Genomic DNA, 26,559 nt, shown 5'->3' on the forward strand with positions numbered 1-26,559 from the left:
AGTTTATTGTTACATGCAATGAATCGAGGGAAAGTATTTATTGCGATGTTGAATCCTGCTGGCTGAATGTGGCTGTGGCTTAAAAGTGCTTTGAGTTGTTGGTAGAACCTGAAATGTGCGGATATGTGACTGATGTTCGATGGCTTATAAAGATGCAGTTAAATATGAGGCAACGTTTTGAGTAGTGTGTGTAATAATAAAGTTCATCTGTTACAAATGATGATTTTCATATTAAGTATCATCACAATGAGAGTGAAAGTCTTAAAGACTCTTAACCCAACATACTGACCAACCTGTTGTGCTCAGGTTTTAAAAAAAAAAGTGATCTGTTTTCTGAATGCATTTTGTCTTTTGAGATGTAAAACGAAAAAAGTTTCACATGGGAAACTTTTAAAAGCTCTGAAGGTTTTACCACAATGATGATGCAATAAATGACCAAGTTACATACTACTTATTTCCTAACATAATGAGTATGTGAGAAAGTAACACCTCTTTTATCACGGAAGTACAGATGACCTTCAATAGCTGCCAGTGTCGGTTTAGTTCATTAGAACAAGAAAGACGGAAGCATCAAGGAGCAATGGCTGAACTAAAATGGATTAAAGTTCATTTATTTCTGTTCCTGGGGCTTCAGTTTACTGGTAAGAACATAAAGAAATATTTAAATGGCTCAGAAAATATAGCTGCTCATAATCATAACAAGGAAATGTTTTATTTATATTGCTACCACAAGTCAGTCATTTTCTGTCATTGAACATCTGAAATATGTCTGCAAGCTTCCAGTTAAATTGAATGATCTTGAAATGTTCAAGTTTGTGTATTTATGTATTTTTTACTGTCTGTTTTTGTCAACAGTGTGCACAATAACTGGATCATCTGTTTTCATAAGATCTGGGGATGATACGGTTTTGTCTTGCCAACATGTGATAAGTGGTCAGATAAACTGTAATGGTACCACATGGGTCAATAGTTACACCAGCGGCTCAGTAGAACTGGTTGAACTGGGACAGGTTAAAAATGTTCAGAGTAAATCTAACAGACTGAGTGTTGCAGCAAACTGTTCTCTGGTAATGAGGAACATCACAGTGAAGGATGCTGGTTATTATGATTGCCAACAATATAAATCTGAAGCTGAACCCAGTAAACACATTCTGGTTAATCAGTCTGGAGTTTCTCTGTCTGTTGTTCACAGTGAGTATGAATATGAAGTCATTTTTCTCTTCTACACTTTATCACTATTTTAAAGATTGAGCTCAATAGTAGCCAGACTGTCTATTGTATAATTGTATAATTTGTATATTTTATGTAAAATTTTTCTTCCAATATCTTATTTCTTGACCAGTGAGTAAACAGAAGGTTACAGATGTGGTGACATTAACCTGCTCTGTGGAGACGCTTGATCAGTGTGGATACAGAGTGAAATGGCTGACTGACTGTTGTACTGGGAATATCGCTTCGATCAACTGTACAGCACAACACTCTGGCTGCTCTGCTGCAGTTTGTTTTATAGAGCATTCCTACACACAGAGGTGTGAGTTCCAGTGTGAAGTCACAGACGGTGAAACCAAACAGATCTTCAACTTCAACCATCAGTCCACAGAAGATAAATCAGGTGAGAAGACTTGCTTCAGGTTGAATAAAAATAATCAGGCATGTTTAATCTCATCTGTTTTTTTTGCATCTTGTGGAGGGGAAAACATGAACCAAATAACTTATTGATCTTGTTTGTCTGCAGGTGGAACCACATGCATCCCAACAAGTAAAGTTGAAGATACAACAAAATTAATGACAACCACAATACATCCAACCATTTCAACGTTTAATAAAGACAAAGGTAATTAAAAATGAGACTCCATCTTGTTACCCCAACAGTCAAAACTACTTGGTTCTTCCACCATTACCTGTTACCAGAACAAAAGTTCTTTCCACATCAACACAAATGTCCCAACATTAAGGTGACAAGAGTTTGTTGAGTCAGCGTCTGGCAGAAAATATAAACATGGCTCCTGCAGTAACATTTAGCATGCTTGAGTTGTATTGATTATATTTTCACCCATAAGACTAAAGTAAAAGGAGATAAATTCCTTAACAGGTGATCTAAGATGTAATTTTTTTACTGGTTTGTTGTCAGGAGCTCCTTACATTGCTGTTGCTGTGGTTTTAGTCACAATCTTGATAGTTGCTGGGATTGTCATCAGATGGAGAACTAAACGTGAGGAAACTTTAAATATTAACAAAAATCATCATGTATTGTAATTCTGGAGGTTAAATCCAAACCTGATGTCTTTGCAGAAAACCAAAGACAGGTGCACGACTGTCCTGTGAGTATAATCACTATTAGAACCAATTTCTCAATTCTTCTTTGTGAAAGCATTAAAATGATTATTCATAACTGTCTTTTTGTGTAGAATCTGAATCTAAATTCTCCAGTGCCTCATACCCTCCTGGAAAACAGCCATGGCAACGTGAGAACACACACAAATAAAAACAGATTTTTAAAGTTGTACCTTTTAAAAATAGATTGCTAAATGTGATAACATATTAATTAAAGTAACTGTACATCTCACTGAAGTAAAACTACATCTTTCTCCATTAGCAGGTTGATCCTGAAGATAGTGTCTGCTACGCCACCATCAGTAAAGCCCAAGTGAGGTTCAATGTAAGTGTGACTCTAGTCAGTAAGTGAAGACATATGTAAGATTTTAATCTCTAGAAAAGTCTCAATAAAAGCCATTCCAAGTTTTCACACTTGAAATGGCTAAAATAAAGAGAGGACTCAGCAAAACAGATAATGGGCTAAAAGTTGAAGACATTCAGAACAACTGACAACAATCCCAAGTCTGGCTGTTGGAGAAAATTAACCCTAAGAGCAGACCGCAATGTGCTAAAAGTCTAAAAGTATCATCACTTCATCAAGTGGCTTGTTTGACTTTTCCTTTTTTTCAGGTTGTTGGTGAAAGAGACAACGTGATCTACAGCACTGTGTCGGCTGCTGGCCCGTCTGCTGCAGCACCATCTGACCCCAACAACCTGTACGCCACCATCACCGCCCCAGGAACATAGTTTTATAATGAGACTTTAATAATACTTTTCTGTTAAATTAGTAACATGTAAATTCCAGATGTTGGTGGTTCTGAGTGACTCTTATATCTCTCTTTGTTTTAAAATGCATTGGATAATTTTGTCTGACATTTGCTTTTATCAGTTTCCTGTATTTTTATCAGCTGCATCAATAAAATAGTTTGTTGTCGTTACATGGGTATTACAGTCACTAATGTATACTTCTGTAGTTTTGTAGATATCTGAAATCTGATTATAATAAATAGAAACTAAAGAGAAGCATTAGATTATTACACTCAGATGACACATTTACTACTTCCTGTTTTATAGCCATCAAGCAGCCGAGTCACACTTACCGCTCCCTGGAGTTACCAGAAGTACTAATGTTTTATTTCTTCCTTTCTTTCTTCTTCACGTTTATGAAGTTATTGAAACGAGAAAAATCATCAGAATTTGCAATAAAACACATTTCTGAGAAACAAACTTATTTACTCAGCTGCATGATTGAAAACACAACATGTTAGTCATTATTTTAATTGCTTTATTGTGTAATTAATAAATTCAGCCCTGAACATTTTGTCGTCACATTTTCAAGAATAATTCATCCAGTAGGAGGCACTGTTGAGTAAGATATTAATGAACCTTAAACAGTTTCAAATGTCCTGGTTTGACACATGGGTCCCTCTTATCTTCATTAAATGGGCCAGAAGTTGAGTTGAATTCACCTTCTGGTTCTATCAGGTTCTGTTCACAACAAAGCTGTCATCAGTGTGCGATGTGTCCACTTCTCTTTCTGTGGCTCTTCTAGTCTCTCTGTATCTATGTTACCATCTGCTGTTGACGCTTTAAGCTCAGCTTCAGTCTGGGAACTTCCTGTTTGTCGCCGTCCAGTGACGAGATCCTGTTTACCAGAGGTTGCTTGTTGTCTTGGTCACATGGCAGAATGTGAGCAGCATGATGACTATTAAAAAACCAACTATGATGAAAGCAGGAAATGTATTAGTTGACTCACAGATTGAACATCCATCCCTCCATTTTCTTCCTCTTTATCCGGGGTCGGGTTGCGGGGGTAGCAGCTTCAGAAGGGAGGCCCAGACTTCCCTCTCCCCAGCCACTTGTTCCAGCTCTTCCGGGGGAATTCCAAGGCGTTCCCAGGCCAGCCGAGAGACATAGTCCCTCCAGCGTGTGCTGGGTCTTCCCCAGGTCCTCCTCGGGGAAGACCCTCCTGGGACCTGGGACATGAACACCTCACCAGGGAGGCGTCCAGGAGGCATCCTGACCAGATGCCCGAGCCACCTCAACTGGCTCCTCCTCATGTGAAGGAGCAGCGGCTCTACTCTGAGTCCCTCCCGGATGACTGAGCTTCTCACCCTATCTCTAAGGGAGAGCCCAGCCACCCTACGGAGAAAACCCATTTTGGCCGCTTGTATCCGTGATCTCGTTCTTTCGGTCATGACCCAAAGCTCATGACCATAAATGAGGGTGGGAATGTAAGATCGACTGGTAAATCGAGAGTTTTGCTTTTTGGCTCAACTCTCTCTTCACCACGACGGACCGGTACAGCGCCCACTTGACGGCAGACGCTGTGCCAATCTGCCTGTCGATCTCCCGCTCCCTTCTTCCCCCATTCGTGAACAAGATCCCAAGATACTTGAACTCCTCCACTTGGGGCAGGACACCCCCCCTGACCCGGAGAAGGCACTCTACCCTTTTCCGGCTCAAGACCATGGTCTCGGATTTGGAGGCACTGATCCTCATCCCGGCAGCTTCACACTCAGCTGCGAACCGCTCCAGCGAGAGCTGCAGATCACGACCCGATGAAGCCAAAAGGACTACATCGTCTGCAAAAAGCAGAGATGAGATCCTAAGGCCACCAAATCGGATCCCCTCAACACCTTGGCTGCGCCTAGAAATTCTGTCCATGAAAGTAATGAACAGAATCAGTGCCAAAGGGCAGCCCTGGTGGAGTCCAACTCTCACCAGAAACGAGCCCGACTAACTGCCGGCAATGCAGACCAGACTCTGACACCGGTTGTACAGGGACCTGACAGCCCATAACAAAGGGCCCGGTACCCCACACTCCCGGAGGACCCCACACAGGGCTCCCCAAGGGACACGGTCGAACACCTTCTCCAAGTCCACAAAACACATGTAGACCGGTTGGGCGAACTCCCAGAACCCTCCAGGACCCTGCCGAGGGTGTAGAGCTGGTCCAGTGTTCCAGGACAAAAACCACACTGCTCTTCCTGAATCCAAGGTTCGACTATCTGACGGACCCTCCTCTCCAGGACCCCTGAATAGACCTTGCCAGGGAGGCTTAAGAGTGTGACCCCTCTATAATTAGAGCACACCCTCTGGTCCCCCTTTTTGAACAGGGGGACCACCACCCCAGTCTGCCAATCCAGGGGAACTGCCCCCAATGTCCATGCGATATTGCAGAGCCGCGTCAGCCAACATATCCCTACAACATCCAGAGCCTTAAGGAACTCCTGGCGGATCTCATCCACCCCGGGAGCCTTGCCACTGAGGAGCTTTTTAACCACCTCGGCGACCTCGTCCCCAGAGATTGGAGAACCCAACCCAGAGTCCCCAGGCTCAGCTTCCTTAATGGAAGGCATGTTGGTGGGATTGAGGAAGTCTTCGAAGTATTCTGCCCACCGGCCCACAACGTCCCGAGTAGAGGTCAGCAGCACACCATCCCCACTCCAAACAGTGTTGGTGCCGTACTGCTTCCCCCCCCTGAGACGCCGGATGGTGGACCAGAATCGCCTCGAAGCCATGTGGAAGTCTTTCTCCATGTCCTCTCCAAACTCCTCCTACGCCCGAGTTTTTGCCTCAGCAACCACCCGAGCCGCATGCTGCTTCGCCTGCCGGTACCCATCAGCTGCTTCCGGAGTCCCACAGGTCAAGCCTTTTTGGCCTGTGGGTCTCCAGAAGCAGCTGGTTGAACAGTTGTTGTGAATTTTGGACTTAAGCTCATAGTTGGAGAACAGCAAGTTGTGAAAAAATCTCCTGAAACATTGAAAAGCTGGATACATGGATACAAAAATTTAGAAAAGGTCACACTAAAGTCACCTATAGAGGTCATAGTTCACTGTAGTTAATCCTGATATTTTACTCACTGAATATCCCATTTTGTAAATGGTCTGTTTGAACTTTATATTTTTTCTGAAAAATTATAGATTGCATAAGGTCAATAAAGTTTTAGCATTGTAAAAAAAAAATTCCTATTGATATGTTTCAGACATTTTAGCTCTCACCTTTTGTGATTAACAAAGCAGCTGCAAACAGAGCAATCAATAACAGTAAAGGTTATTTCTATACAAAAAATAGTTATTAGTATAACGTAGCAAGACGTATAACAAGAATACTAATTAACTGGATGTAAAGTGACTCTTTTCTAAGCTAAAATAAACATGAGTTCATTTAAAACTGAATTCATCTTCACAATAACTTTTAATCAATTTGTGAAATATTAAAAATAACAGGCGAGTTAGGAATGTAAAACTGTTGATCTTAAAACTCTAAAGTTTCTCGTTGTTTTAACACATTCTTTTTCTTTTTTGAAAAAAAGCAGAGCTGTGAGGTGAACCACTTTCTCACCAAATGACTTCCCCCTTCATGTCTGAGTTAAAAGTAGAAACAAGTTGTGCTAAAACTTCACCTTAAATTTTCTGCTTGCTGCTTTTGTAACTTTTACATGAATTTGATTTCAATGCTGAGTCTACAAAGACTGACTGTTAAACTTTTCTCTTAAAGACCTTCTAAACATTCAGTTTAGTTCACTTCCGCTTTATGACGGTGAGAAACGCCTCTGTTTCTGATGCGCTTTGTGGTTGAACACAAATTTCACAAAAAGGCATTAAGATGCATTTTAGCCTGTTCAGATCTTCTTAGGAAACTCAAATATGCCTATAGTTTATTAACATTAATCACTAAAGTAAGAAATAACTAAAATATTCATTTTGTGTGTTATTTCCTAACACAATGAGGATGTGAGGAAGTAACACCTCTTTTATCACGGAAGTACAAATGACCTTCAATAGCTGCCAGTGTCGGTTTAGTTCATTAGAACAAGAAAGACGGAAGCATCAAGGAGCAATGGCTGAACTAAAATGGATTAAAGTTCATTTATTTCTGTTCCTGGGGCTTCAGTTTACTGGTAAGAACATAAAGAAACATTTAAATGGCTCAGAAAATATAGCTGCTCATAATCATAACAAGGAAATGTTTTATTTATAATGCTACCACAAGTCAGTCATTTTCTGTCATTGAACATCTGAAATATGTCTGCAAGCTTCCAGTTAAATTGAATGATCTTGAAATGTTCAAGTTTGTGTATTTATGTATTTTTTACTGTCTGTTTTTGTCAACAGTGTGCACAATAACTGGATCATCTGTTTTCATAAGATCTGGGGATGATATGGTTTTGTCTTGCCAACATGTGATAAGTGGTCAGATAAACTGTAATGGTACTGCATGGCTCTATGGTAACACCAGCAGCTCAGTAGAACTGGTTACACTGGGACAGGTTAAAAATGTTCAGAGTAAATCTAACAGACTGAGTGTTGCAGCAAAATGTTCTCTGGTAATGAGGAACATCACAGTGAAGGATGCTGGTTATTATAATTGCCAACAATATAAATCTGAAGCTGAACCCAGTAAACACATTCTGGTTCATCAGTCTGGAGTTTCTCTGTCTGTTGTTCACAGTGAGTATGAATATGAAGTTATTTTTCTCTTCTACACTTTATCACTGTTGTAACTGCTTTACCACAGAATACTTAATATTCAAAAGTATGAACTTAATAGTAATTATAGTGACATATGTTGTTGCGCAACATCCCCCTCCCCCCCTTCTTTCTCTACTCTCTCTCTCTCTCTACTTCCTCTTCTGAGAGGTGAGATGTGCTACCAGCTCTCTAACGGGCTAATTGAGTTTCCTGAATCTGCTGGGATGTATCCTGTCCAGAACTGAAGTAAATTCTGTTTAAAGCTGGTCTCAAGAAAAGACTCATCTGGTTTCTGATGGCCTACATCCAGGTGTCCCAACCTTCCCAACCCTGTGAATTAGCCAGACTCATCAGCCTGCAGCCAGCTAGTTTCACAGAGCACACCTGTTAACTGTCGCTCCTTCTCTAAATTACAACGTGCTCGTTACTGAACCAGGTTGGTTTTAGTGACTCGTTCGAGTCCAAAGGATGTTGTTTTACATGTAGTTTTTGGGCTAAAAGCAATCTATAAAACATTTTCCAGCTCTTCCTCTCCAGAATCAAACATCAGAGCTATTTTACAACCATCAAAGAACTTTAAGGTGACTCATTAACTGAATGTTCACAAAACCTTTGAGAGAGACGGACGGAGTTTGGCGTTTCAAGAAACCAGAACTGGCCTGATGATGAAGAAGGTGTTGCAGCAGGAAGAGGAAGTTGATCGATGAAGGCAGGGATCTCTGTAGGTCTGATGAGCTTCTTCTCTGCATGGATGGTGAGGTCACACAGGACTTGGTGCTGGCAGGAAGAGTACTGACTTAGAGCGACAGGTCTCGGCTCTGAAGCTCCCTCCATCTTGTCTCACAATCTTCCTGGTCCAATGAGATGTAGACAAGCCAACCTCATGGAAGGAAGGCACCAGTTCTTTGTCTTTGTCTTTGCCTTTATCTTCATCTTTGTCTTTGGGGTCTGAACCCAGCTGATGAGAGAAGTGCGATTTGAAGCCACAGGTTGCGGGCCTGACGGGTTGGTCTCCATGCGCAGGTCAGTCTTCGGCTCTGTGGCCCCGGCTCTTCTTCAGCTGCAGAGTTCTTTGTCCATCTCGATCTTGGCTCGAAGCTGCCTGGAGGATCCTACCAAAGGTTCCTCTTTTGCTCTCACCTTTTATAGGGTTTATCCACCTTTTGGTGGGTTCGCATTGGCTAGCCCTGATGTTGTGCTTGTTTCATTGGCCGACTGCTCAGACAGATGATCTCATATCCATCACTGTCTTAGAGACATTATGTCCTGATGTCTGTGCTAATGTCTCAGGGTTGCTCAACCTCCTATGTCCATTGCCTGCACAACCTTTTCTTTGAAAAGTTTAAGTTGTCCAACAATCTGCTTCCAAATAAGACGTTGATCATCTCTGCTCTCCTGTTAGTTCCCCTTTTTCCCCTAACCTTTCACCTTTCACCTACCATCCACCTCCAACATATTGGTGATGTTTAATTGCAGTTACACCTTTTACACCATTTCAAGTTCTGTCAAAATCACATTTATAACTTCTTTAGCTTCTCTGATTTAGCTTTCATTTATAATTTTATAACCATAACTTATTAATTACTCTTATTATAATCTTAATGTGAGTTATTACAGATGTTTTCTGAAAAGAAACCAAGAATAATCCATGATTCTAATTATTTGACACCAAAGTTACAGTTACATGTTTTACTTGTAAGTGTACCAACAAATGTAAGTGTAAGTATTCTTACAAATAAACCAATAATAATATAAGTATTTTACTTTGAATCTTGTCCAATTACTCAAAATGTTTAGACTTTATTCTTTAAAACTTTCATGTTTTGAAATAAGGAATAGTCTCAACTATTTTTATAAATCTGCAGGCTGAAAACTTCCAGGAAACCTGCTCTTCCTGTTTCATGACTCTCCCTGTCTGACTATGATTTCTTATGATTAGATAGAAAAAAGAAGTAGAATTAAAGCAAAGTCTGCAGGAGACGAAAGCAACACACACAACCAGATGGATTTTATTGACGTCTAAGTCTGCTGTTGGGCCTAGATGTCACTTGTGTGATTAACTTTAAAGATAACTTTATTTATTGTTACTGTTAAACTAAAATCTTCAGCATTGGGAAGTGGGATGTTCTCGGGTTTTCTTGACACATATTTTCTATAATTTGTATAAAATTTCTCTTCCAATATCTTATTTCTTGACCAGTGAGTGAGCAGAAGGTTACAGATGTGGTGACATTAACCTGCTCTGTGGAGACGTTTGGTCAGTGTGAATACAGAGTGAAATGGCTGACTGACTGTTCTACTGGGAATATCGCTCCGATCAACTGTCCAACACAACACTCTGGCTGCTCTGCTGCAGTTTGTTTTATAGAGGATTCCTACACACAGAGTTGTGAGTTCCAGTGTGAAGTCACAGACGGTGAAACCAAACAGATCTTCAACTTCAACCATCAGTCCACAGAAGATAAATCAGGTGAGAAAAGTTTTTGCTTCAGGCTGATTAAAATTAATAGAAATATCTATTCTTCTGGAATTTCTGGTTTGGGTTTGCATGTATTATTTTTTTCATGCAGAGTGAAAACATAAACCTAAAAACTTCTTGGTTTTGTTTGTGTGCAGGTAAAACTACATGTAACCCAACAAGAAAAGCTGAAGATGCCACATCAGTTTTGCCTATGAGAAATTCTTTGTCCAATGAAGGTAATGATGCTGCATGTTACTGTGAAACTTAAGGTTGTAAGTTTATTTAATTCTGTCTATATGTTCGTCACTCAAACTGCATGGAGTAAATGTTTGGGGGGAAAGTTCCCTGACTCATTATTATCTTTACCAAATAGTTTCTAATAACCCAATCTCTTGTATGGTTATCAAACCAAATCCAAATGATTTTGTATTGATGGATCAGTTGGAAGCAAAACAAAAAAAAACATGCAAAAGGAGAGAGGAAGAGTTTCTGGAGGGACAATGTTAGTATCAAGCTTTTGTAGGCCGGAGACACTAGAAACAGGAAATTTTATTCGCCCCAAATGATATATTTACTGAAATAACCATGAAATAAAACTTCCATTTTATTTCATGGTGACAAAATATTAAGTTATTTTAAGGTTTTCTGCTCGTTTACATGTGAAGATGCTGCATCTTAGTTTGATTTTAAACCTAATATCATTGCTGCAAACTGTTCTATCAGAAATCATTGGAATTAATGATGTGGACTATTTTAGATTTCTTTTTAGAGTTTGATGATATGAAAATTAACAAATGTGAAATATGAAGTGACAGTAAACTGATATTTGTTTTTTATTTTCAGGAATAAAGATCATCATCCTCTCTCTGGGTTTAGTGGCGCTTTCAGGAACTGTTCTGGTCGTTCACATCTGGATAAGAATCAAAGGTAAATACTAAAGATCTGACAGATTTCACTTACAATTCAATTAAAATTTACCATCCTTTTTTGTTTTAGGAAACAAAACATGGACTGTAAGAAATAAAGTAAGTTAAACTTGGATATTCAATGATTTATGCATGTTTTTGTGGACAAACATTTTTTTTGTTAAATTGTGTATAAATGTTTCTCTTTGAGGATATTTGTCAGATAAAGCTGGGTTTCCTTTAAGGTCCTTTGTTTATATTGTCGTTGCCTGATGTTCATTTTTTCCTTCATTCATTGTCAACAAAATGGTTTTATCTCAAGAGAAATGTTTGTTTGTTATTTGCAGAGTGGTGATGATGAAGAAGATGAACTGTAAAAACCCTTGAGACTGTTTGGTTTATGTCAGAATCCATTCATGAATATTACCCAGTCCTCAATATATTAAGACCCAAACTGTTAGGCTGCAGACATTTTCATTAGTATTGATTTTATATGATAGTTAGATTATTTGCACACAAGAGGGCAGCAGAGAGCCGGAAGTAGTGAATCTTGTCACCTTGTTTTCAGGAAGAGGTTTGGTTAATGTCAGACAGAAACCTGTTAACTGTCGTTTTGCTTCAGTTTGTAACCAGAGATACTATCAATATGTATGTTTTGCTAATTCTTTGCAAAAATATTAAGATTAATGTGGATTTATTATCATTTTTCTTTACACTTTATTTCTTCTAAAATGTTGCTTGTATAAATATTTGTTATAAAAACTGTACATTTAACTTTTTTTAGTAAAATTTGCTGCATGAATTATGATCCTTTGTGTCAGAATTTTTTTTCCATTTTTTAAAATTCTTTTCTTAAGTCATAAAAAAGGTAGGAAAATTTTTTTGTAAAAATAATTATTTTTTTATTTTTTATTTTTATGTGATCAATTGTAATTTTGTCCAAGTACAAAGTTGTTATTTGAAAAATACATCAGTAGTATTGTTCCTTAGGGGTTATCTGATGTCACAATATTTTTTTTACTTGCAAGAGTCGTCTACAGTAGAAGGAGGGACCGGGTCGGTTCTCATGCTTTTTTGTCTGTCGGCCATATTGTATTTAACAAAAATAATTTCTTGCATTTGCAGCTGATGGCCAGTAGTTGATGGTATATTTTATGATGCATTAGTGTCCACTTCAGTGGTCTGTGTGCATTTATAACATAAAAATCCACAGGAAGCACAAGAAAATGGCTTTTAGATAGCTGTCCACTGTAGTGACCACTATGCATGAAAGGGTTAAAAAGCAAGACATTGAATTCATTTTATGCTAATTGTTTATAATTGCTAATTTTATGCTGTTGAATAAAGTTATCAGCATATGACTCATAATCAAAGCAAAAAAAAAAAAAAATAAAGACAAACTAAGTAGAGCTGTTCTGTGTTTGTCATGACTTGTTGAGTTTAGAGAAAATAATTACACACTTTCAGGTATTTTCAAACCTCACCTGGCTGTGAAATGTTTTTTAAATTAATTTTAATTTTTTATCATGAATAATTTCAACACTTTTTCCACCTGTAAAACACTGATCATGTACGATTTAACAGGTTCACATGTTAACATGGTTCTTATTCATGGGAATAATCAGTTTGATTTCCTGTTGTAGGTTTAAGACACGCTAAGCTAGAAAGCGCTAACTTCCTGTGTTATTAACTCAGCGCCTGTTTCAAATGCTTCCTGTTTACTGATCAAAATGTTTTAGATTAAATAAGAATAATATTCTGATTTCTCAGAAATACGTTTTTATTGTTTGTGACATGTTTGGTTACCGTTTGGATTATGTTTCATCTATAACACAAATTCTGTGTTTTTAAATCAACATAAACACAGAAGAAGAAAAGAACGGTGCTGCATCTAATAGTCAACGCTTATTTATTCACTTCCTGTTAGACTTCCTGTTCAGTTATCAAAAAAATCAACCCCTTGGAGTTGTGATAAGACATTTGAGGTCTTAGATTGTCACGTATAACATGATCAGTCAAAAGCATTTCAACAGGATGTTGATCAGGGAGAGTCTCTGCTCAGCAGCAGAAACATTTGTTTTGATCATAAATGGCACCGAAATAAAAGCAGAATACAAGATTTAAAAATCTTTCTTCTCTGTTTTTATTAGTAACTTGATTTTCAGTTTACAGGAAATTCAAGGATGCAAAAGCAGTTGACAGGCCCAAGATTAATGAAATGAAATAAGAAAAGGACGGTGTGATCAGAATTTTGATCCTCTGGTTTTGCTTGTATTTAAGCCAAACGTAGAAAAGAAGAACTGTGTAACATCTGATATTTATCTACTCAAACAGTCTTTACATCTTTATTCAGTTCCTCTTTTTCTTAAATAAACATCAAACACACCACAGTCAAAGATGTTGATTTGCACTGCTGGACACAGCCTGCTACAATTTATTATTTTTACAGCATCATTAAGTGATGCTGTAAAATCCTACTTAGATCATATGTAGGATTTATTCCCTGCTTTTCCATTTCTTACCAAAATACTTTTAGCATTTTATAATCTAAACAGTTTAAATCCTAATAGCTTAAAATTTTAATGATTAATATTGAAAATTTATCATGTGCATATATATTTAAATAAATCTGCTCCTCTATTTTATCTAACTAAAATTCTCTTTTATTTTTCTGCCTAAAAATAAAACGATAAAACCATTCAGTCGGCATAAGGAAGTGGTGAGTGTCAGGAAGTAGCTGCTGCATCTCTGTTGTCAGACTCAGATCTGTGGCTGAGAGCAACAGAAGCAGAATGACTGAACTCGGATGGATTAAAACGTTTTTATTTCTGGTTCTGAAGCTCCAGGTTACAGGTAAGAGAATAAGATATATCTGATCAGCTCTGAAGCTGAAACCTTAAACATTCGTTCTGGTTTGTTGAGTTAATGACTGAAATGCTTCCAGATCCTGATGCACATGGCTTTATGTAAAACTACTGGATCTGTTCTATCTTTGCAGCAGTCATTGTAAACACTGCGTCTGTTTTAAAGAGAGCTGGAGATGACGCCGTGTTGTCCTGTCAGAATGTGGTGGAAGGTCAACAGAACTGTAACGGTACAACGTGGCTCTTGGGAGGGTCCAAAAGCACAGAGCTCTTAGCTCTGGTTACGTTTGGACAGATTGAGGGGGAAACCAGAACCAGAACCAGTATAACTCCAAACTGTTCTCTAATTATAAAGAACATCACAGCTGAGGATGATGGACAGTATGAATGTCAACAATATAAATCTGAAGGCTCAAAATATCTGCCTCATCCATCTGTGATTGATCTGTCTGTTATTACCAGTGAGCATTTTTATATGATATTTCAATCTTTTTTCTGAAACTTCTTCACCATAGATAACAACAGTAGAAATGACAATTCTGTGAATATTTTTCCTACAGTGACTAAACACGTGGAGAACCAAACGGTCACATTAAGCTGCTCGGTTATGAAATATGGCTCCTGTAAACACAAAGTGAAGTGGCTTTTTAGTCATCAAGAAATGGAAAAGTGCAAAGTGAAGCCGTCTGAGAAGGAGTGCTCTGCTACTGCGATCTGTCTGGAGTCTAACTCTGATAACTCATCATCGATGGATCAGCTATTTCAGTGTGAAGTGACGGGTGCTTCTAAAAATGTTCAGCTGTTTTCCTTCAGTCAGCATTCTTCAGGTGAGAAAACTCTAGAAAAAAGTAACTCAGTTGAATTTTATTAATAAAAAATTCACTCTTATGATGTGTGTTTTCACGATGACCAAATAACCTATAGGTTCTGGTTATATGGTTGTTTTATCTTCTAACAAAAATAAGACAACAGACAGAAAACATAACATTATTTGAGTTTAATGACTTTCATTTGCTTTTAGGTGCAACACCAGCGACACAAAAACCAACAACAACTGAAAACGGAAACACAATGAAGACCACAACAGGAAGTGAGCATCTCATTAAACCGTGGAGAAAACGTCTTCATGCTTCATGCTGTAGATCTTTATCTAGAATGATTTCTTCTATTTGTGGTTTTATTTTTTTAATACTTTCAAATACCTTCAAAGTGTAGTTACTAAACAAATGCTTTTGAGTTATTTTCATATTCAAGATATTACAGGAAAGCTCCAAAATAAACAAACTGATAATACTTGAAAAAAAGACAGTTTATGAATAATAGTAAACTGAATGTAAAGTGTTTAAACAACAGTATTAATTAGATTTATTTTGGTCATCAGTTGATCCCTAATTCCCAAAAATTTCTAAAATTTATGCTTTTATAAACTAATTTAAAACTAAATCTTTTGTAAGGATGTTTAATCTGTTTCCCATTTCTGAAATTAACTTTAAAAATGAAAAGAGGCTCTAAAAGCATTTCCACATAAGCTTTTATTTATGCTTCCTTCTTCTTGTCAGGTACTCCATACATTGGTGTCGGTGTGGCGCTGGTCGTCATGGTGATAATCGCCACGGTTGTCATCAGATGGAGAGCTAAACGTGAGAACTCTGTTTGGACTGATATAAACAACTTTTTTCATTCTATCCATTAAATCTGCTGACTTTTTAAGTTTCTTTCTTAGGAAATGAAACACGACGGGATGAAAACGCTGTGAGTGAAAATAAGAAAATATTTCCTCTGTGAGAAATAAAGATTTTATGAAATCTGAACTCAATTAGAAGCTGGAGTCTCATGTTTATGCATACAGGAGAAGCTTTTATACAATTTATAAATCAATATAAAACAAATCTACTTTAGGATGAGATGTAATTGTCTATAAATAAAACTCATTATGTTTATAGATCCAAGTTAAAGTACCAAAAAATCCCAAAAAGAGCCTTTTTAAGTGAATATTTAGAAACTCCAAGACTCAGACTCGCCTACATGAAGAAATGTGAGAAATATTTACTATACTGAAGCTAGAAATGATTGATGTGTCTCTGTTGTTTTCTTCGTGTTCAGGTTGATGCAGATGATGACGTTTCTTATGCCTCCATCAGACATCCCAAAACCAGCAGCGGCGAAGTTTTGGTAAGACAGTTGTTTTTTGTTTTCGCATTAATTGGTGAAAAACATTCTCAGAGAAACAGGGAGTGTTTATCTTGCCTTTATGAATTTGGCTGATAGGTAAATTAAGAAGATGAAGAAATACAGCTAGTATGAATAATAAGTTATAAAGTTAATATGTAGATTGTGTGCTCTGGGTTTGGCATCGTTTTGTGCTCTAAATGTAACTTGAGGTTTTGTTCATGAGGGATGGAAGTATACAGCAGCAAATGGTTGATAAACAGGAGCTTCCTTTAATGCAGGCATTTAAGGAAGGAAAAAGGTGAATTAAAGTAAAGTCCTTTTTTTACTGGTCCTAACTCTCAACCATGAAGCCTAGAAGCTAGAAATCATGACTGAAAAAATACAATTCTGGATAAAAGTGGATGAAATTAGCTTCTCTCACAGACAAGACTCTGTCACACTGTAACCATGGGAACAGCAGTAAAAATATCAGGAGAGTAAACATTCACTTCAAAAAGTATATTCAAACATCTGTTTAGCTGTTCCTTTATCTTGATAACGCTGAAATATTGTGTTTTTTTCCAGGTTCATGGTGATCTGGACTCAGTGACCTACAGCACAGTGAGAAGTCATTCTTCATCTGCTGCAGCCTCCAATGACCCCAACAGCCTCTACTCTCTTATAAACTATAACTAGAATCGGACCAAATGACGGTGAAATATTCAATGTTTTATTGTTGGTTTGGATCAAAAACCAAACACTGAAAATAAGCATAAAAACCTCACAGCTGTAAGACATTTGGCAGCTCCAGAACCTCATCATTGTTATTGGGTAAACAATGTATTGGCCTACTTCACTGTGCCATGATCCTAAAGGCTGAAACATTTTAAAACATAGCACTGCTTAATAACAACATAGCGTCCACCAGAGGGCAGCAGATATGTTAGGGTAAGATCTCGTACAGCTTTCTCTTCTCTGAGGCAGTTAAAGCATGTTAACGGGAAGGAACAAAAATGACAAAATGGCCACCTATCTTTGGCCATTTTCTGGCCAAACAGAAAATGACTGAACATATTTGAACACAGAAGATATCTATGTTCAGAGCACAGAGAACATCTCTGCTGTGGCCTGGAAACGTCAGAGGATCCTCCAGAAAGAACTGGAACTTTTCAGAGACAAACAACTTATTGACCTGAAAACCTTTTCCTCACTCTGATGCTATCAAACATCAAAAGAGAATCCTAAATCTAACTCAATAAATCCTGTTAGTTCACCTCGGGGAATCAAAACTGCATTCTGGATTAGATGGAGTGGAGATTTGTAAACCGCTTTCAGGATGATATTTTTTTTCAGCCTGGTATGACTATAATTCTATAAACTACAGCAATTAATGGATATTTGTCTGCATATGTGCTACAGCTGCAGCTTTAAAATAACTTCTGTTGATGGGGTTGTCAACGACACCTAACAATGAACAAACCACACCTGATTTGGTCTTTGTGGTTAAAACCTCCAGAGCTCTGCTGATGCTGATGCTCACCATGTTCTCATCAAACACTTCCTGTTCAACACAAAATAACTCTGCCCACTGCTGTTCTTCGTGCTGTAAGGTTTATGCGATTCACATGTAACTTTCAATTTGATGTGGAGAACTAGCACATGCCTCCACTGTGCACATACACACGTACTCTAGAAACACACTTCAACCCCACACACATTCACACAGACATGTTTAAGTATACACAATCTGAGGTTGTAGTTGTCAATACAGGTTAGCTTTTCATGATGCAACCTGACCACTTTGAACAGAGAGTCAATCATACAATTAGAATTATATTTTTGCAAAGAATGTCCTGCTGCATGCAGGCCATCTGCTTCTTCATACGGTATGTCTGGAATGTCGATGTAGGACGAGCATAAAAAAAAACACAAAAATTGAGTCGTGTGCTTCTTTAAGCCTTCTCTTGTGTTTTCTAGGTGACTTTTTCAGTTAGGAATCTACAGTATATATGTATATAGAATGTAGTACATACAGCTTTCTGTCTGCAGATGTGTCTCTTCCTTCTACAGCTTTAAAATACTTCTGGATGATGGGAGTGTCAATAATATGACACGGAGCAAACCACATGATCTTTTAGAGCCTTCGACTGTTTTGCTCACACAAATGACTCAAAGTCGTCTGGAGATAAATGTTCAGAACACAAATGTAGATCCTTCAGAAGTTGTGCTTGGCTCTGACTTGCTCCCACTTCTCTCTTCTTTTGTGTATGTGTGGGAGGTGTTTTTTCTTTCTTAATACAGCCTCCAGATATTACCTGATATCACACCAGTCAAACACAATATGACAAACAACGACCAAAGTAAAGTTAGCCTTCCTGTGTTTACTCTGTAGATTCCAGCACAGAATGGACCAAGACGTGTCATCAACCCATCGGTGAAAAAAGGGCAACATCCATGGGTGGAAAATATAACAAAAGATGTACATTTTTTAAAGTGATTGAGTTTTGGCATATCACAAACAACTTTTTTTTTACTTAACAGGAAAATTACGGCATATTTAAGCCAACATGTTCAACTAATCTAGGATTCCTTTAAAAGGATAAAGAATAAACTGTTATTGGTTTGCGTGACTGTGTGCACGCATACCTTTAATGATTATGAGACATTTTTGTTCAAGCTGCATCTTTAAAATGATGTTCAAAATAGCAGGCATACAAAATAAAATTCACATTTAAACTGTTTCCTGTTGCAGTTTTAAAATACATTTGTTGGTGAGTCTAAATGAACCCTGACATGGTGCTAACCACGTTTCACACTGACCATCATAGGTTAACACCCCCAGAGCTCTGCTGAAGTTCAACATATTCTCATCACTAAGATTAAGTAGAAGCTCCATCTGTGTTCAGGAGGCAGTCAGTCAGTCCTGACTGTGAGAGCAACAGACGCACAATGGCTCAACTCCCCTGGATTCAAGGCTTTTTATTCATCATCCTGCAGCTCACAGGTAGGAAGACTCTAAACATTTCTATAGAGCTACAGATCATAGATCTGCTTTATTCACTGTGTTCAGATTTAAGGTTTATTTACATAATCTCATGCTGACAAGTGTTAGAAGTTCACTGAACACCCATTAAAACTATATTTTTAAATGCAGCATCTTTCAATGCACTGAAGTCATTGTTTTTTTTATATAAATTATAAATCCGTTTAAACATGTCAGCTGATCAAATCATCCCATGGAAATTAAACACTATTTCTGCAGCGGTTTCCATGCTCAGAGAGCCAAATTAAAAATAATAAAACAGTTTAATTGTGTGACTTCATTCTTCCTTCTCTGATGTGCTAACAGACCCACAGCTGGTCTCTCTGCCTGCAGCAGGTTCAGTCAGTTATTAACATCATCTGTCAGATATGAATATTGAGTGGCTTGTTATTAGTGGAGACATTAAATAATATCCATCCATCCATTTTCTGTTCACCCTTGTGCCTAACGGGGTCGGGAGGGTTGCCGGTGCCTCTCCAGCTACGTTCCGGGCGAGAGGCGGGGTCACCCTGGACAGGTCGCCAGTCTGTCGCAGGGCAACACACATTCACCTAGGGAGAATTTAGATAGACCAATTAACCTAACAGTCACGTTTTTGGACTGTGGGAGGAAGCCGGAGTACCCGGAGAGAACCCACGCATGCACAGGGAGAACATGCAAACTCCATGCAGAAAGACCCCGGGCCGGGAATCGTACCCAGGACCTTCTTGCTGTTAGTAGCTACCAACTGCACCACTGTGCAGCCCAATTAGATAATATCTATTGGTAAAATCTGGTCGGCTAGTTATTTGAGAAATATCTTGTTTTAGTTTGTTTCATTTTTTGTTATATGATTCTAATAATTCTGATGTTGTCATCAGAGTTTTAACCACTTTTTTAACAGTTAAAACCTTCTTAGCTCTTTAGCCACATTCTAAGAAAACTTCCTCTTTGGTTCACAGAAACAAACTTTTCAGTGGAACCTTGAGGAATTAAAAGCTCTGAGATCAGCAACACATCTTAACCTTGTCACATATCTGAACTGTAACTTTCACACATTCATCATCTTCCTCTTTTTAGCACCTCACCTTCAGAAACCTTAATGATCTCACCTGCTGCTGTTGTCTCTTTACATTTACTGGTCAATTATTTTCCTGTTAAAAAGGAGGGGCAACTTTATTTTTCTTTAATCCTTTAGCCTTCTGACCTTTCTCTATAATCAGTTCAGTTTTAAAGTCTATAAATGATTTTGCTTTGGCCTCTGACTGCATTTGTACCACATCTAAACCAGCTTAAGTTTTAAAAAAGTTCATAACCATCAGTCAATATGAGGAAGTGACATCATGTGGGTCAGTAATAAGAGTCTCCATCTCTACCAGAGATAAATACTGAGGACAAGAGACTATTGATGGCTAAATTCAGATGGATTATAATGTTTTTCTTATTGATTCTGACTGCTACAGGTATGAATACAGGTATAGTAAATCTACTGATTGTGTTGGATCATCTTTAAACTGATTTAATGAAAATGTTCAAATCTGTTTAAATTATCTCAAGATGAAAATGAATCATTTATGTTGATTATTGTGACACAAAGCTGCATATTCCTGATTTACTTTCTCTCATCTCCTCAGCAGCAGCAGCTGAACAAAGATCTCACTTTGTTGTCAGAGATGGAGATGAAGTCACTCTGCCTGCTCAATGTTTTAGAAACCAGAGGGAAACCTGTGATAAAACTGTCTGGATATTCAGTGGTCAAAGAAATACAGTAGTAACACTGTATGAAGATGAGAAGATTCATAAAGATTCCAGAACTAAATCAGACAGACTGAGTGTTACAGCAAACTGTTCTCTGGTTATAAAGAAGATCTCAGTGGAGGATGTTGGTCTTTATGGCTGCAGACAGTTTAACTCATCAGGACACAACGTAGCAGAGTCTGAGGCTGATCTGTATGTTGTTAACAGTGAGTATTTATATTATTATGTTTTCACTTCAAAATATTTTGCTACAGTAGAAAATGATACAATACAATGAATACAACAGAAGTGATGAAGTTACCATTAATGTTGTTACTGTAACAATGTCTTCACCTTCCTCAGTGACTGAACAGAAGATCAGTGATGAAACCATCCTGATCTGCTCTGTGTCGACACTTGGTGGATGTTCTCACTCAGTGAAGTGGCTGTATGATAAGAAAGATGATGAAAATATCAGAACCATAACTCCACCTCAGTCTGCCTGTTCAGCCACTGTTAGCTTCACAACTTCTCCTCATGTTTCCACATCAAAACGTTCTGAGTTATTCAGATGTCAAGTTAAACCTGAAGGAGACACCAAGGAGTTTACCTTCAGGATTTCACCTCCGAGAGAAAAACCAGGTGAGAATATAAACTGTTAATAACTACTTCCTGTCTGCTGATAAAATGATGCTTCTGTAATATTACAATTTAAATATGACGGTTTGTTAGTTTAGAAATCACTCATGGAAACATAATATTCTTTAACAAGATGAAACTGTGACAATAGTTGAGAATTAAATCTAATTTGAAGATATTTGGATTGTGTGATGTTTTCTTTAAAATATTTATTTTTACTTATTTTCCAGGTACGACACGACCAACCAAAGTAACGATGACTTTGACTAGAATGAAACCAACAAAAGCTAAAGAGACAATCCAACCCACAACAGGAAGTTATTCATCAAACTCTAAAGGTTTGATGAATAACTTCATCAAACGATATGTTTAATATCGTCATAGATATTAAACATATCTATTATATTAAACATATCTGATAGATATGTTTAATTTCAATGTTTCTGAAATATATTAATTTATTCATGGTATTTTTATCTCTGATATATTATCATAAATCTGTTAGTAGATTTATGGTATTTATTAGATCTATTGAAAATATATTTAAAAACAAAACCAGTGATTTGGTTTTGTGGGAAAAAGAAAGCATTAAGAACATTTCCTGTTTGTTGTTTGTACTTTAACACAGAACATAAAAAATAATTTATAAACTCTAAACAACTGTAGAGCTTCATGATATTTAAGGGTAACTATATTGATAAAGACAACAAAGAAATAACAGAATCATCGTCTTCCTGCTCTGCTGCTGTCGCCTTCCAGACGTCAAATTACTTTTACCATTCAAGGTTTAACATGTTCAAGTGTGAAGTAAAGATAGAAAATAAAGTTCAGCTTTTTACCTTCAGCTCTCATCAATCGGGTGAGAAATTATGAAGTTAAAAATCTCTTGTAAATATATTAATCACATAAAACAATTTTTTTTCAGAAGTATTGTTGACTTATGCTCCATTTTTAGAGAAAGACAAAACAACAACCACATCGGCAGTTACAACTATACCAGACAAAAGACAAGAAACTTGGGAAACCACAGTTACAACTAAACTAGATGGAACATCAGTCTGTAGAGATGGAGGTAAAAATAAACCAACTTTTGCTGAAAATATGGAAAATAGTGAGTCTTAAATGTCCATTTAGTGACATTTTTAAACAACAAATGAAGATATTAGTTTTGAAGCTTTAAATAGTGCAGCTTTAGGTCTTTCATTATAGTTTGCATTCTTGCTGTTTTTACATTAATTGATGCTCCACCAATCAAAGTTGTTGTTCCAGTTTCTCTGGTTTGTCTCTGAACATAACCTGCAGCAGACTGGTGGAGGTTCCTCTCTGGTTCTGTGGGTTTAGCTGCTCTGATAGCAGCTGTTCTGATCGTCACCATTTGGGCCAGAACTAAAGGTCAGAGTATCAACAGATCACTGGGAAAACTGGATAAACATGAAGGTTCTTTAGAGAAGCTGAACTTTGCTCTTCTGTTTTAGGGAGGAAAACACATCTGGATAAAAACACTGTGAGTTTTTAAAACAAATATCAATCATTTGTTTTCAGTTTGTTTTATATCAGAGTAAAGGAAATGTGATCTGAGTAAATGTATCTGCCAGAACGATGTGAAGAGCTGTAGTTTATTAGTTCCTGAGAAAAGTTAATCATGCAGAAAACTACCTGAATAAAAACACCAGCTGCTGGATTTAGTCATAATTTCAAAGAGATTAATTCTGCTTTAAGTGCTAATCTGTACAGCAGGCTGGTGGCATGTTTTATCTCACTTTTATACTAATTATATGTATATTGATCTCTTTTTTTAAATGTTAGATGTTAATAAATTGTTTGTGTTTCTCTCAGGTGTGTTATGATGAAGATGAAGCTGCTCTGAACTATGAAAACATCAGAACTTCTTCAGTTTGATCCTCCTGCTTTTCTCAGACTCAGTAGATCCAGAAGCTAAACATCAGCAGGTTTATCTGTTTTAATGTTATCTGCTGTAATAAAAAACTGCTGAAATGTTAAAATAACATCTTAAAATAAGCATAAGAATTAATTATGTCATCCTGATAAGTAAAGCAGTAACTGAACAGTGTGGAGAATTTTCCTTCTCCATGCTGAGTTCTTGATCTATGAGGTTGAAGAAGAGTCAGTGAGTTGAATTCATGAATTTCATTTATTAATACCAAAATGCAGCTGGTCCATTTCTCATGCTATCCTTAAGGGCTAGCAGAACAAAATGGCATCAAACAAAGTTTGTCTTCCTCTTTGTTAGCCTCTATCTGAACTACACCCTAAAGACGGCATTTCCTAGTGTGTCATTTCCTTTAAATGTGTCATTTCCTTTAAATGTGTCCTTTCTTTTAAATGACACCTTAGGGTCATTTAAAGGAAATGACCCTGGTCTGGAAATAAAATGTTAGGGCGTTTTCTAACATGTCATTTCCTTTAGCTTTAGCTTTGCAACTAGCTAAAAGAGATAGAAGAAAAACAGAGAACTAGAAAATTTCTGAAGAAATTTAGCCGGGGCCTGCCAAGGCGTGCTCGTCGGTTTGGGCCCGGCGTTGTCATGCTACAAATTAGCATCGATGCTAAAGAACGCTGCAACGTAATCAATAGCATGTGGAGAATCACAAGAACGTTAAGTAAGGTGGACGTGCACCATTCAGTATGATTTAAAATTTTGTCAAGGCTTTTATTTTGGAAGTTTGGTTAAACTTCATTTCAAAGGGCCAAACTAATCCCATGCGTAATAGTCCTTGGGTTAAAATAGTTATATAATGCTCAAAACACAAGTAGTTGATGTAAAAATATTAAAGGCTTTCATTTTGAAATGTTTGTTAAGCTTCATTTTAAAGCGCCAAACTAATCCTATGTTTATCAGTGCTTTGGATAAAAAAAATCACATAATGCCCAAAAGAGCAAATACCTGATGTAAAATAGTCAAGGCTTTTAATTTGAAATTTTCAGTATGCTTCATTTCAAAGGGCCAAACTAATCCCATGTGTAACAGTGCTTTGGATGAAAAAGTCAAATAAAGCCAAAAAGAGCAATTACATGATGTAAAAATATTCAAGGCTTTTATTTTGGAATTTTTGTTAAACTTCATTTCAAAGGGCCAACCTAATCCCATGAATAACAGTCATTGGATAAAATCAGTTATATAATGCTCAAAACACAAGTAGCTGATGTAAAAATATTAAAGGCTTTTATTTTGGAATTTTTGTTAAACTTCATTTCAAAGGGCCAAACTAATCCCATGTGTAACAGTGCTTTGGATGAAAAAGTCAAATAAAGCCAAAAAGTGCAATTACTTCATGTAAAAATATTCAAGGCTTTTATTTTGAAATTTTCAGTATGCTTCATTTTAAAGTTCCGAACTAATACCATGTGTAACAGTGCTTTGGATGAAAAAGTCAAAGAAAGCCAAAAAGAGCAATTACGTCATGTAAAAATATTCAAGGCTTTTATTTTGGAATTTTTGTTAAACTTCATTTCAAAGGTCCAAACTAATCCCATGTATAACAGTCATTGGGTTAATTCAGTTATATAATGCTCAACAGAGCAAATATCTGATTTAAAAATATTCAAGGCTTTTATTTTGAAATTATTATTATGCTTCATTTTAAAGTTCCAAACTAATCCCATGTGTAACAGTTACTGAGTGAAATCATTTATATACAGCCCATAGCAGCAAGTAGTTCTAAAGGCCAGTTCAGTCCTGATCTGTTTCAACTGAGAGTTCCACTATAGATAGAACTACAGCGATGCGTATTTGTAGTCCTAATCAGCAGCCAATAGCCTCTTGAGTTCCGTTGCTATGTTAAATAAGTTTCTCACCAAGGTGTGAACTGTTAGTGACAGAGCCTGAGAGCCTCAGAATATCCTGTCGCATGACTTTGCTCTGAAGCACCGTGACAGAAAACCGTACGGTCTAGATAAATTTCGAAAACATTTTACCGGAGCAGACATGCGTATCAATGTCAGGACCGATTTTGATACCAATCGTGCGATATTTGTGGGCGTGATGGCGATTTGAAAATTATCTTGGGCTCAAAAAATCTCTTCATTTCTCACTCTAGCAGAGGGGCACTCAGACAGAGAGACACTCTAATTTTAGGAAAAATGAGAAACTTTGGGTCGCTTAGAGACAAATTGTGGACAAACCGTAATTGGTATCGACGAGCCGTCTTCACTTTCGAAGAGATCACAGACGTATCTACAAAATGAAATTTGAATGGCATTTCTACGTGAATTCGTGACGACACAGAAAATCCTCAAAAATAGGGTATTTGAAGGATTTTTCCCATTGACTTATAATGGGGTTTTTTTCGTAGTTTTTTGCGAATTATTTCGCCACTTTAAGCCCGAATCCCACCAAAAGTAATAACTCCAATGGCGTGAATTTTCTGCACGTTTTGATACCTCATTTGTAGGTGTGCACGCAGCGGTATGAGCCGCATTAACGGTTACGGATGAAAAACTAGAAAATTTCTGAAGAAATTTAGCCGGGGCCTGCCAAGGCGTGCACATCGGTTTGGGCCTGGCGTTGTCACGCTACAAATTAGCATCGATGCTAAAGAACGCTGCAACGTAATCAATAGCATGTGGAGAATCACAAGAACGTTAAGTAAGGTGGACGTGCACCATTCAGTAAGATTTAAAATTTTCTCAAGGCTTTTATTTTGGAAGTTTTGTTAAACTTCATTTGAAAGGGCCAAACTAATCCCATGCGTAATAGTCATTGGGTTAAAATAGTTATATAATGCTCAAAACACAAGTAGTTGATGTAAAAATATTAAAGGCTTTTATTTTGAAATGTTTGTTAAGCTTCATTTCAAAGCGCCAAACTAATCCCATGTTTATCAGTGCTTTGGGTAAAAAAATTCACATAATGCCCAAAAGAGCAAATACCTGATGTAAAATTGTCAAGGCTTTTAATTTGAAATTTTCAGTATGCTTCATTTCAAAGGGCCAAACTAATCCCATGTGTAACAGTGCTTTGGATGAA

General features: G+C 37.3%; 3 protein-coding genes and 1 long non-coding RNA gene across 6 annotated transcripts; all 4 read left to right on the plus strand.

Moving 5' to 3' along the window:
• LOC116734624 (uncharacterized) lies at nt 1–3,254 on the plus strand. Of its 2 annotated transcripts, none has more exons than XM_032586111.1 (9): nt 1–641; nt 856–1,191; nt 1,343–1,612; nt 1,736–1,834; nt 2,132–2,212; nt 2,293–2,321; nt 2,409–2,465; nt 2,597–2,659; nt 2,947–3,254. In XM_032586111.1, exons 1-9 carry the CDS (start codon nt 512–514, stop codon nt 3,061–3,063), a joined length of 1,182 nt encoding a protein of 393 aa, XP_032442002.1. In that variant the 5' UTR covers nt 1–511; the 3' UTR covers nt 3,064–3,254. The 2 variants fall into 2 exon arrangements, with proteins under 2 accessions (XP_032442002.1, XP_032442003.1); XM_032586112.1 differs by having other exon boundaries at nt 2,600–2,659.
• A 3,844-nt stretch (nt 3,255–7,098) lies between these two features.
• On the plus strand, nt 7,099–11,869 carry LOC116734383 (uncharacterized). Its single transcript, XM_032585739.1, has 7 exons — nt 7,099–7,222; nt 7,437–7,772; nt 9,994–10,263; nt 10,410–10,490; nt 11,098–11,181; nt 11,251–11,279; nt 11,507–11,869. Exons 1-7 carry the CDS (start codon nt 7,162–7,164, stop codon nt 11,534–11,536), a joined length of 891 nt encoding a protein of 296 aa, XP_032441630.1. The 5' UTR covers nt 7,099–7,161; the 3' UTR covers nt 11,537–11,869.
• A 2,049-nt stretch (nt 11,870–13,918) lies between these two features.
• Nucleotides 13,919–18,915, plus strand: LOC116734382 (uncharacterized). 2 transcript variants are annotated; one of them, XM_032585737.1, is made up of 9 exons: nt 13,919–14,012; nt 14,158–14,484; nt 14,584–14,850; nt 15,045–15,113; nt 15,583–15,663; nt 15,747–15,775; nt 16,127–16,195; nt 16,760–16,887; nt 18,567–18,915. In XM_032585737.1, exons 1-8 carry the CDS (start codon nt 13,952–13,954, stop codon nt 16,868–16,870), a joined length of 1,014 nt encoding a protein of 337 aa, XP_032441628.1. In that variant the 5' UTR covers nt 13,919–13,951; the 3' UTR covers nt 16,871–16,887; nt 18,567–18,915. The 2 variants fall into 2 exon arrangements, with proteins under 2 accessions (XP_032441628.1, XP_032441627.1); XM_032585736.1 differs by lacking the exon at nt 18,567–18,915 and having other exon boundaries at nt 16,760–18,130.
• A 3,311-nt stretch (nt 18,916–22,226) lies between these two features.
• LOC116734385 (uncharacterized) lies at nt 22,227–24,037 on the plus strand. The gene is made up of 4 exons (XR_004342214.1): nt 22,227–22,644; nt 22,875–22,964; nt 23,048–23,076; nt 23,409–24,037. It is a non-coding gene; the product is annotated as an uncharacterized LOC116734385 (long non-coding RNA).
• Nucleotides 24,038–26,559: the final 2,522 nt, after the last annotated feature.

The sequence above is a fragment of the Xiphophorus hellerii genome, chromosome 15 (assembly GCF_003331165.1).
Source record: "Xiphophorus hellerii strain 12219 chromosome 15, Xiphophorus_hellerii-4.1, whole genome shotgun sequence".
NCBI classification, from domain to species: Eukaryota; Metazoa; Chordata; class Actinopteri; order Cyprinodontiformes; family Poeciliidae; genus Xiphophorus; species Xiphophorus hellerii.

What these genes read in the sequence shown, in the direction of transcription:
- LOC116734624 (XM_032586111.1), top strand. Translation starts at nt 512, where the DNA reads ATGACCTTCAATAGCTGCCAGTGTCGGTTTAGTTCATTAGAACAAGAA. An exon ending in CCTGGGGCTTCAGTTTACTG is followed by an intron (nt 642 to 855) that starts GTAAGAACATAA and finishes TTTTGTCAACAG; the next exon opens with TGTGCACAATAACTGGATCA. An exon ending in CATCAGATGGAGAACTAAAC is followed by an intron (nt 2,213 to 2,292) that starts GTGAGGAAACTT and finishes ATGTCTTTGCAG; the next exon opens with AAAACCAAAGACAGGTGCAC.
- LOC116734383 (XM_032585739.1), top strand. Translation starts at nt 7,162, where the DNA reads ATGGCTGAACTAAAATGGATTAAAGTTCATTTATTTCTGTTCCTGGGG. An exon ending in CCTGGGGCTTCAGTTTACTG is followed by an intron (nt 7,223 to 7,436) that starts GTAAGAACATAA and finishes TTTTGTCAACAG; the next exon opens with TGTGCACAATAACTGGATCA. An exon ending in CATCTGGATAAGAATCAAAG is followed by an intron (nt 11,182 to 11,250) that starts GTAAATACTAAA and finishes TTTTTGTTTTAG; the next exon opens with GAAACAAAACATGGACTGTA.
- LOC116734382 (XM_032585737.1), top strand. Translation starts at nt 13,952, where the DNA reads ATGACTGAACTCGGATGGATTAAAACGTTTTTATTTCTGGTTCTGAAG. An exon ending in CATCAGATGGAGAGCTAAAC is followed by an intron (nt 15,664 to 15,746) that starts GTGAGAACTCTG and finishes TTTCTTTCTTAG; the next exon opens with GAAATGAAACACGACGGGAT. An exon ending in CCAGCAGCGGCGAAGTTTTG is followed by an intron (nt 16,196 to 16,759) that starts GTAAGACAGTTG and finishes GTTTTTTTCCAG; the next exon opens with GTTCATGGTGATCTGGACTC.